Source organism: Fulmarus glacialis, unplaced genomic scaffold (genome assembly GCF_000690835.1).
Source record: "Fulmarus glacialis isolate BGI_N327 unplaced genomic scaffold, ASM69083v1 scaffold10177, whole genome shotgun sequence".
NCBI lineage: Eukaryota > Metazoa > Chordata > Aves > Procellariiformes > Procellariidae > Fulmarus > Fulmarus glacialis.
Window position 1 is genome coordinate 37,106 of NW_009222599.1, and position 11,054 is coordinate 48,159.

Consider the following 11,054-nt stretch of genomic DNA (forward strand, 5'->3'; position numbering starts at 1 on the left):
CCAGAGATACAGTATTAGCTCTCTAGCAATGTAACAGGTCCCATTTTCTGCAGGGCCAAAGATTAAGGAGGTAGTTTCACAGGGGCATTGATCTGACATAGCTTCATGATCCTTCTCTAAGATGATGACCAGGGATGTCAAATTAACTCACAGAACTCCTTCTGGCTGCTTTATTTCCAGGATGTATCCTTTAAGGGGGTGGCACAACTTTCCCATAAAGTACTTGGCCATGTCATGCCTCTTCCTAGCAGGATTACTTCCTGCATCTAATGTTCCTCAATGGCCATACTTTATGAAATTCAACAAGCAGCACAGAGAAGAGCTGCTACAGCATTCAGGTCTTGTTCTGCCTCCACGTGTTACAGCAAACTCCACAGGCACTGGGAATCACACTACAGCACTCCCTCTTGTAGGAACATGTTCCCATACAGGACAGAATGGACCTGTGGGGAGGGAGGTTGCAGTTCCCAGTTTATAGCATCCCCTTCACTACTGCCTGCAAGTCTCAGTGTTAGGCTGACACAGTAGTCCTGACTGAAGTGCTACCTGCCAGAAACAGACACAGCACAACAGATAAGTAGCTGCTACTGTCAGAGGAATAGTTACCAATGCCACTGTATAGTACAAATCACCCACACCTCAATGAATTGTAGTAGGCACATGAGATAAGATCACCACTGTTCTATGCTAAAGTGTGCAGCTCTGTTACTGTCTGGTGGCTTTTGTGGTTTCCAGTGAAAAGTTGCCCTTAAAAGTATTCAATGTGAGTTAACGTATTTTTAAGGAGGGAAAAGAAAGGAACCACAAAAGCCACGGACTATTCTTCTAGGTTATGGTATTTGCTTTGTCAGTCCTCAGGACATCTCAAGTATAAGGGTAACATACCAGGTAACACTGGATTTCACTGTGCTTGTGTCCTGAAATAGTTACACGGTAAAGCAGAAGGTCATAAGTGCATCAAGGCCTAACATGGAGCTTGTCTGAGCAATCAAATGAACAAACTCTGACACCCTTCCACAGAAACACTATTGGCCAATGAGCTACTCGAGGAAAAACCTGCCTTTCAGCAGAAATCTCGAGATACATAACAAATAGGAATTTATGTATCATAAATTGGTCATTGATCATTAACCCCCAAAGTAACAGGAAAGCAGCTCCCGCCAAACTTAAAAATTCATTGTGAATTTAGGGCTCTAGCCCTAAATGGCAGCGATGAGCAAAAGTTAGCAATCAAATAATTACAGAAGTGTCAGGCTGAAGGGAATCTCCCACGTACTACCGCTTCATCCCCCTGGGTTGAGGCACACTTGAGAACATCTTATGCAAACTCCAAGTAGCCTATTCCAAGGTTACTTTACCTTTACAGCTTGAGTCCAGCACAGGACCACAAAGATGATTAAGAGACCACAGCATCTTTCATACGAGGAGAGGCTGCAAGAGCTGGAACTCTTCAGCCTGGAGAAAAGAAGACTCGGGGGGATCTTATCAATGTCTACCTGATGGGAGGAATGAAAAAGAGGGAGCCAGATGCTTCTCCATAGTGCCCACTGACAGGACAAGAGGCAATGGACACAAGCTGAAACACATGAAATTCCATCTGAACACAAGAAAACACTTTGTTACTCTGAGGGTGGTCAAACACTGGCACAGGTTGCTCAGAGAGATTCTGAAGTCTCCACCTGCAGAGACATTCAAAACCTGACTGGATATGGTCTTAGGCAACCTGCTTTATCTGACCATGCTTGAGCAGGGAGGTTGGACTAGATGATCTCAAGAGGTCCCTTCCAATCTGAACAATTCTGTGATATGCTCTGAAGTTTCATTTGTGGTTTCACCAGTGCAACAGAAGAAAGCCAGGAAATTAATTCAATTCCTTGACATGTACAGGAGGGAGAATGATAACAGCTTATGCAGTTTCTGTTATGCCATTTCCCTCCCAACAAAAGCTCACTGCTCTCTCGATGAGCCCCTCACTAGGTGGAGTAACATTCCAGCTCTTCCTCATCTACAGGGCTCCAGAAAAATTCTCATCTTCCTTCTAACTGCCAACTGTCCTCCATATTCACCACATGCTTCCTTATGCCCACTTCTGACCCTCCTATTTTGCAAGAAGTTTGCTGGTACTGATCTTTCTTTCTTATGCATTTCATTGCATGAAAGCTCTGCTCAGCCAAGGCTGCACTTGCCCTTCAACAGGACGGTTAACAGCTGCTATTACATTCAGTTATCACCTTAGCAATCTCAGACAGATGTTGACCTCCCTGTGTTTTTTCTGTGCAAGAGTTTGCTCGGCTACAGAAAGTTCAAAGCAAATTAGTAAATGCTTTGGAAACATCAACTTTTAAAGCAGGAAATTTGAAATTTTTCAAGACAACATAGGTAGGGGCTGAAATAAACTGGAGAAGCTGAAATGTGCATAATACAAAACAGATGTCAACTGAGCTTTGAGAACACAGAAGGAAAAGAAAGGTCACTGTGTGGCACAGACTCCCAGCTGCCCAATGCACGCAGCACAGCATGGTGTGGTATCACAAGCCAGACCCGAGGGCTTAAGTAGCAGGCTGGTCACTGCACCCTGCCTGGTGCCTATACTCTGCCAGACCTGAGCTGGCTTGTACAGTGCCATCCTGATCATTTCCATGTCCTCAGCACAGCTATTGCATAGCCTGAAAAACCTCCCCACATGTAACAGGAGTGCCTGCAAACAGAAACCTTCATGCCTTCTGTAGTTTGTCAGGATTGAAAAACTGTAGAAGTAAAAATGCCCCATCTACAAGAGAGCAAGTGTCAGTGTCAGCACACAGTTCTCAACAAGGCTAGATGAATGCTTCCTCATTTCTGAATTTGTACTAAACTAATAAAAATTAAAATAGCTTTCAGCATGTGATGTCTGGGGGTGTCATGTTCCCATGATGTGCTAAACAAACCACAGCCTAACAGCTGCCCTAGAGGCAACAGCATAGCCTGAGCAGGGCCAGTGTGCAGGCTCTGGAGAGGTATTTGTCCTCACCTTGTCCTGTGCCATATGCTCCACTAGCTGAGGATTCAGCTATCAGGAAGCTGAAGCTTGGTCATTTTTGCATCAGGCTTAGTTCTTCAACGTGTGCTGACACTGCTGTTAGAAGAACTGGTGAACACGTGTGGAGAGAAGACACCTTCCCAGAGGAAGGCACCCAGACAAATCATTTCAAACATGGTCATTAACTCTCCCTGCTAAGTGCTGTAAGAATTGAGGGCTGCCTTACTCAGGAAAAGTTCAGTCTGGTGTAGAGAATGGACTTAACTGAGACCTTCTAAGAGCTCCTGACCTCAAATCCTTCACCTAAAATCCTGACAATTAAGTCCTGGGAGCAGAGCACAGGCTGTCTCTCTCTATGGGAAAGGTCTGCTGTCACAAACACTTGTACTTTAAGTCACCCATGCTGGGGTTGGCTGCAATCAAACTATAAGGCAGATGCTAATTTTTTATTACCAACCAAGAAGAAAGTTTTCACAGTTTCACCCAAAAAGGGAACTATGTACACCTGGGGTTGTCTTCTCTTCAGAGGAAGAATCAGAACATTTGCATTTGAGACCATTCAAAAAACTTGGTCTGTAGAATCACACGATGGAAGAGGTCACCTAGTCATTTTTTTTCCCACACAGAGGTAGGATCCAATACATTCATCCAAATACTTTTGCCATGAAACCAGCCTATCTTAAGTAGGTTCCTCCTTCGCAAGAGTCAAGAGTGACAGCGGATGGCTTACCTTGGCAACTGCTCTGATGTGCATGAACAAACAGCCTGACATTACGCAACTCTTGCATGCAGCTGACAGCTCACATGAGGTAGGGCTCCCATAGCAGCAACAGAAGTCCAGAAACTCTGAATCTTTGTGTACCAAACTATTTGGAAAATGCTACAGCAGACTGCACAGCAAATGAGTTTGGTTTTATCTCATTTTTTCTCTCAGTCAAATATTTTCTAGATATATTGACGTCAGTTTGAATCAATGTATACTTGTTGAAGTGAGAAAACAGAAAATAAGCCGATTTTTTTTTGTTACGTAGAAACAACAACAAAAATCCAAAGCACAATCTCCCATTCAAAACACCATTTACATAAACCTAAAGCACAGGGTTTTTTCAGCACATGCTATCTTTCAGCAGAGATGACACCTCTGGAGAAGGACTCTACGTCCAACTGCGAAAAGTCAGACTGCAGTGCCTTACCCCAAAGAAGTTTTGCCATAGATGTATGGCAGCCAGCCCACTAAACAGCCAGGCTCACAAGACGTACTGCCCAGACAGACAGCATAGCGCTACCAGTAAGACTCACCTCTGCCCTCTCCCACGGCAGGCGCTAAGAAGTGCTGGGAAGATCCAGCACCCAGGTCCCCCAGGCACAGCCGCCAGTGTGCCAAGGGGCAGCCAGCTGTACAGAGAGCGAGCTAGCTCACCTGTGGAGAACCACTTGTTGAATCGGAGGAAGAGAGCCAGGTCAGCTTAATACAACTCATTGACTGCATCCAACATCAAAGAGAGTGGAGGCTGCTCTTTAGTTGACAAGGCTCTGCATTCAGCACACCACTGCCGACAGATATGCTTTCCCAGCTGATATGTTTAACCCCAGCCGGCAACTGAGCCCCACACAGCTGCTCGCTCACTCCCCCCCAGTGGGATGGGGGAGAGAATCAGAAGGGTAAAAGTGAGAAAACTCGTGGGTTGAGATAAAGACAGTTTAATAGGGAAAGCAAAAGCCCCGCGTGCAAGCGAAGCAAAACAAGTAATTCATTCACTGCTTCCCATCGGCAGGCAGGTGTTCAGCCATCTCCAGGAAAGCAGGACTCCATCACGCATAACGGTTCCGTGGGAAGACAATCGCCATCACTCCCAAACGTCCCTCCCTTCCTTCTTCTTCCCCCAGAAGCATACTTCCCCCCCATACTGAGCATGACGCCATATGGTATGGAATACCCCATGGGTCAGTTGGGTCAGATGTCCTGACTGTGCTCCCTCCCAGCTTCTTGTGCACCTGGCCGAGCATGGGAAGCTGAAAAGTCCTTGACTAGTGTAAACATTACTTAGCAACAACTAAAACATTAGTTATCATAATGTTATCAACATTATTCTCATACTAAATCCAAAACACAGCACTACACCAACTACTAGGAAGAAAATTAACTCTATCCCAGCCGAAACCAGGACAGGAGCATAAAAATCAGATTTTGCGTGCTTCCCTGTGACAAACAGCTTCTATAGAGAGAAGCAGTTGATCCAGAGTAGTTTCTAGCTGATCCATTCCCATGCCTGTCCCCTTCCTTTCATGTCAGATTCTCTTTGATTTTTAATGCGCCCAAAACAAGCGAGATGGGTGAAAGCCTATCACTAGTAGGGATCCACTTGGCTACGTGAAACCTCCCACTACAGCCAGTCCATCTAATGAAAGACAGAGACACTGGCGCTTCCCGCTCAACCTGTAGCCCAGGAAGCAGGAGTCTTTCTTCTGCCCCATGTTGTGCTTGCGCACGCAGAATGCAGCAAGCTAGAAGAGACTGGCGAGAGCTGGCTCCGGGAAGAGATTTCAGGATCAACATCCCTTTGTGCTCTCACACACTCTTCAGCTACCCTAGAACTTACTCCTACTCTGGCCTAAAATAAATCTGACGGTCCTCGGACATGTTAAGTAAAACCATTAACATTAGTAAGACAGGGAGATGTTGTTTAAACCTCCCTAACTTTGGATAGTATATTTAAAAATCAATAAAATATTGGTGCCATGCTCTAGACCCAAGTTTGGAGGAAAACAGTAACTAAACTTTTACTTTTGCCAGAAAGTGTCTGAAAAGCTAATTTAATCTCTGGTCAGTTTTATTTTTCAGAGTACAAAAGCTCAGCCACTGTTTTCTGTCTTCTTCCAAGCTGAAAGCAAAGGAGCCAGACTGCTTTAGCCCCAGGCTATCCATTGGGAAACCAAGATGTTTTAGGGGTGTTTGAAAAGGAGATGCAAACTTTAGTTTTTGCAGGTTTTTAAAAGGTACTAGGAAACATCTGTTGTGACCTCGTTACCTGAGAATGCCATCTTCAGCACAATCCCTAAGTCATCTTTTTTCAGGGGGACTGTTTTGGCCAAGATCATGACTTTCAAAATTTATTTTTACTGTGATAAATTTGTCATCATGATTATTGCCGTTGTTATCCTGGCATAAAGCAACTTCATGCGCACAGCGTCAGACACACTAGAAGACTGCACTGCCTCATTTTTGCCACTAAATACAGATAAATCTTAATCCAAGATGCAACCACAGGACTCCAATCCTGCTAAGGCTGACAAAGAACACTGTAACCCTAAGTATGGCAGCATCATAAAAACATCCTGGCAAGCACAACTCCCTGGAGCTCTCCACCTTCACTTCAACAGAAACTAAGACCACACATTTCTCTGGAGTTTAGGAAAGTTCAGACTCAATTAAAACTCAGTACATTGGGCTTCTGCAGTCTCCAGCTGTTAATACTTCCGCGCTAGTAAGTCCTCTGTGCTTGTTATGAGGTGACCACTTTCAGACTGACTGGGTTATTTTTAAGGCCATCAGTGCAATTCTCCAATTAATCTCTGCTGTTCCATCACAGGTAACAAGGTAATCTGTTGCCAGTATGGTTATATCTCTGACTTTAGGCCCAGTGCTAGAGAATACATATCAGACAACCTTATTTTGTTCTGGTATGACAGAAATGTAAGTCTGAAGGAAAAGATAATTTTCCATTGATTGGGGTCAATAAATTGCAGGGCACAATATCTACTGGCAGAACTTTAAAGATACTCAGTTTTTATTTTTGATTTGCATTCAAAACCAGGCACCTAAGATAACCTCCAAATTCAGAAGTTTTCTGTGAGTCACTGGTAATCTCTCCTGAATTAGGGACCAAATGACCAGGCATAGAAAAATTGGCTTGCAAAACTTCCTAGTTTACAAGGGTTGTGCAATTTGCTTTAGTTTTCTATTTCTATTTCTATTTCAGTAAAACACATTACCAGTATTAAAATAAGGATAAACAATATCATGTATCTCCCTCCTCCAACACCTGACCAGGAAGCACAACTCCATGGCTGCTACCTTACCTTCTGAAATAGCCTTCTTGACAGCTGCAAGGTAAGCATCAGGCTCATCATCATTTGTGAGTTCTTGCCACTGAGACCAGTCCTTGAAAAGGGTCAAATACTCATCACAGTCCGTAACACCGCAGAACAGCTTGACTACTTTGTACGGGGGCCATAAAGCTTCCTGAAGGCTCTGCAGGACAGGAGGGAGATAAAAACTCTGCACCAGCTCAGCAGATAGCAAAAGGATGATGCTCCGACTTCTGCTGAACAGGTCCAGCTCCTGGTGGGAGATGGCAGACTCTCCTTCCAGCTGGTAGCTCAGAATCCGATGCTTTCGAACGTGCCGAGTAAAGAGGAAGAGGTTCTGGAGGTACTGACACCATTCAGCGGCATCACTTGCATACACAATCAGCACATCATATCCTCCAGGGGTTCCTGTACAGGTGCAAGATGATCACAGGAAGGAGGATTAAATTCAAAGCAAGAACTGACCCACAGTTTGAAGCAAAAAACCCACAGGGCTGTCCCTATAATTCATGTCCAAAGCTCCAAAGCACTCCAAAAGAACAGTAGATATATCCAAAGTGAGGTGTTCATAGACACAGAGCAATTCTGAGGGTGGTTGAACTCCTACTTGCATTTACCCCACTAATACTTAAGCAGTTTTTTCATTCTCAAAAACCTTCCTATGAAGAAGGGAATTTCCTGTGCAAATGAAACAAACCACATGTGGAGATTCACAGATTTAAAGCATGTTGGTAGGAAAAAAAAAACCACAAAACGCCGACCTCCAAAACAAACTAGCTTGAAAAGGGGAGTTCACCTTTGCATGCAAAGTGAAATAATTTTAGGCAACTATAGGGTCTCTGCAACACAACTGCAGACCATTACATGCTCAAGTGGAGTATACACTAAACATAGCACACCTAAAATAAGAAACGCCTTCATTTAAATGAAGTCCCTCAATGCTTACAGGAAGTCACTATGGCTTCCATGGTGCTAGACCAAGCTCTCATTGCAGCAGAAAGCAAACTGCCTGCAAAGTATGTGTGCAACTGAAGGGTACGCCAGCCCTGGTGCTCGCTGCGCAGCAATCCTATCATTCCGGCTTCAGATACTTTGCAAGCCTGTGTTAGAGTCCTTTCCCTAGAACTGTCATACAAAGGTTTCCCAACCATTTTGGCACGACAAACCCTCTCTTCAGAGGAAAAGAACTAATACAATAGCGGTGGCCATAACACAGCCCAAAATATGGTCGCCAAAGTTGACTTACTCCATAATTCTCTAGAGACAGCTCCTACCTACACACTCCTGCACTTCTGTGCTCTGGAATGAAAGCACTTTTAAAACTGTTTCCAGCTTGGTAAGAAGATCACATGCAGACTGAACCAGCATCACATGATGCAGTGCTCTCCCACCAATCTCAAGAAAACTTTTAAGTCTAAATCTAACTTTCCAATTCACCTGTGAAGAAGTTTACCCAAATGTGAGAATTACGGCTCTGGTCCCATGGTAAATTTCAGTGCTGAGCATTTCAGATCTTATTAGCAAATGGTCTTCTAATTCCAGTTTGACTCTTTAAAAGTGTCAACATTTCCAACCCACCTCCATCCAGAAGCAAGCAAACAAAGGCAGATTTTTCTATTTAAAATAGAAGGCAATGCCTAAAATTGGGCATGCCAAAAAGAGCATCTGCAGAGAGTGAATCTACCAGAATTGAAGATGACAGTTTTGCAGTCACCTTATTAAAATTCAACCAAAATTGAACAGCCTCCAAAGACTCCATTCTACCACCTTCCCCAGAACCTTCATTAAGAAATGAAGGCTGAAATGATGTCTAGGCTATGGTACCCCAGCTCTAAACCATACAATTACCAACTTGAAATTGTAGTTGAGCAGAAGTGGTACAGTTGAGAAGTAAAGCATGGAGATGTGCTCTGTGCTGAACCAATAGCATTATGGTCACCTGCATAAATGGGAAGTCTCTAGCAGTGAAAGGATGATGTCTTAGCTATGGAGAACACAAACATTGCAGTTCAGCAGTATTCACTAGGATGGCTGTGTGTTTCTGTGTGAATACAGCTCCTCAACGCCAGATGGAGGCTTGTAGGAGACAACATTCTCAATGGAGGGGATCCAGCAAACTCGTAAGGCAGACAAACAGACCCAAAGCCTTGGGACCTTTAAGCTAAGAGTGCAGAACTGCTGTGAAAAAAGATCGCTTTCACACCGGTGAAAACACCACTATGACCGAAATATCGCTTCTGGCTGAACACCACCTGACGAAGACGACAGAATCACATGAGCAGAAACAGTAAAACCAAGCAGAATTCAGGAGGTCAGTTGTTTTATTCTAGAAAGGGAGGAGTACCAGAGACTTCTGCTTCAGTGCCACGTGTTGATTTACATGCAGTACAGCGGGAAAGGGCAGCACAACTATCTGCTGAAAACAGAGCCCACGCATTGCAGCACAGTAAGCTGAGCCCAACCTCATCAGATGGGGAGGCAACACAGCGACTCTCTGAGGTGTGCCCAGGGCTCCTAAAGTCCTACTCTGGTGCTCTCTGGGAGAAGTCCCACCTCTGGACTCTGGGGAAAGCACAGCAGTGGCCTCCAGGGCATTTTAGCATTCTGTAAAATCGAACACCTAATCCTACCATGCATTTTTAAAAAGAGCACAGCTTCCTCAACTAAACCTGTTAGCAAACAGGCCCTTCTCCAGGCTTTCAATGAAAGGAAGCAGCTGTGCTTGGAGAGGACGCAGGGTGGGGGAGTAATTGATTTTAAACATGCATTGTGCTGTAAGGGCACTAAGTAGCCGAGAAGCCTCCCTTCTCTGATACGCAGGCAAAAGATGCAAACTTGACAGACTCTCTGCAAGTTCCCTGCCAGCATTTATATCCGCAGAGGCAACACCACCCAGAGCAGCGTAGCCTCTGCACCCAGTAGGAAGGAACTTCACCCCGTATTAGGAAGAATATTGATTCCCTAGATAGCACTGCTCTACTGGCACGCCATTCCCCTTAACAGACCTGTGCCAGCTCTCCTCAGGCCCTCCTACCTGAACTCCTATAGCCTTTTACACTTCAGGTGGGTGTTGAAGAGCTAAATAAGCCTAAGTCAGCAACGGGACTGTTTCAAAGAAAACAAAAATCTAGAAATAGTTTCAATTGCAACACCCTCTTTTAAAAGAAGGATGACACTGGACTCGCTTTCCTGGATGATGCTACTATTTGTCTAACAAATACCTCCCTTTGCAGCACCAACTGCTGTCCAGTCCTCAGGGAAAAGTGTAATAAATGGAGAATACAGAATGTTTTGGGGAGTTTTTCCCACAACTCTTCACACAGCACTTACAGAAAAACTCACAGAGCACACTTCAAAGCACAATGTGTACTCTGCCTATTGTACATATATAAGAAATCCCTAGGTGAACACCAAGCATTTTATTTCTTTAAACCCTGACCTTGGATGCTTTGACAATGCGTTCAACAGGCTGGTTTTGGAAAAACAAACAGAAGGAAGCCTTCAATTCAAGTAAGAAAGATATGAACAGTATATGCAATAGCAAGACAAAGAAAGATTTGTGCCAGCCAAGAGTTTCAAAATTCTTCCACGCTCTGAAGCGTAATCTAGTTTAAATTTTAGTAATACCTTGTTTTGGCATTCCTAAACTTAGGGTATAAAAGTGACTTCTGCTTCTGTTTACAAATGTTTACAAAATGTCAGCACTATTAATAATATTGCATGGCATTTTTAACTATTTATTATTATTAACTATTTATGAAAAACATCCAGGTGTGGTTCTGTTCCAGTTTGCAATGATAAAACATAACCTTTGGACTCCTTCCCAGCTGTAACTGCCTCTTTAGTGCTTAGTTGCACACTCCATTATACAGCAGCGATAAAAGACTGATGAGATTACAAACCAGTACTGTAGAAATGCTTAAGACCTCTAATTGATGTAGAAGGC

General features: G+C 44.0%; 1 protein-coding gene across 1 annotated transcript; it reads right to left on the bottom strand.

Annotated features, from left to right (window-relative positions):
• Positions 1-6,995: 6,995 nt before the first annotated feature.
• On the bottom strand, positions 6,996-8,184 carry LOC104079455 (phosphoinositide 3-kinase adapter protein 1-like). Its single transcript, XM_009581499.1, has 2 exons — positions 8,148-8,184; positions 6,996-7,516 (listed from the first exon to the last, which is right to left on the bottom strand). Exons 1-2 carry the CDS (start codon positions 8,182-8,184, stop codon positions 6,996-6,998), a joined length of 558 nt encoding a protein of 185 aa, XP_009579794.1.
• Between the last annotated feature and the right edge of the window lie 2,870 nt (positions 8,185-11,054).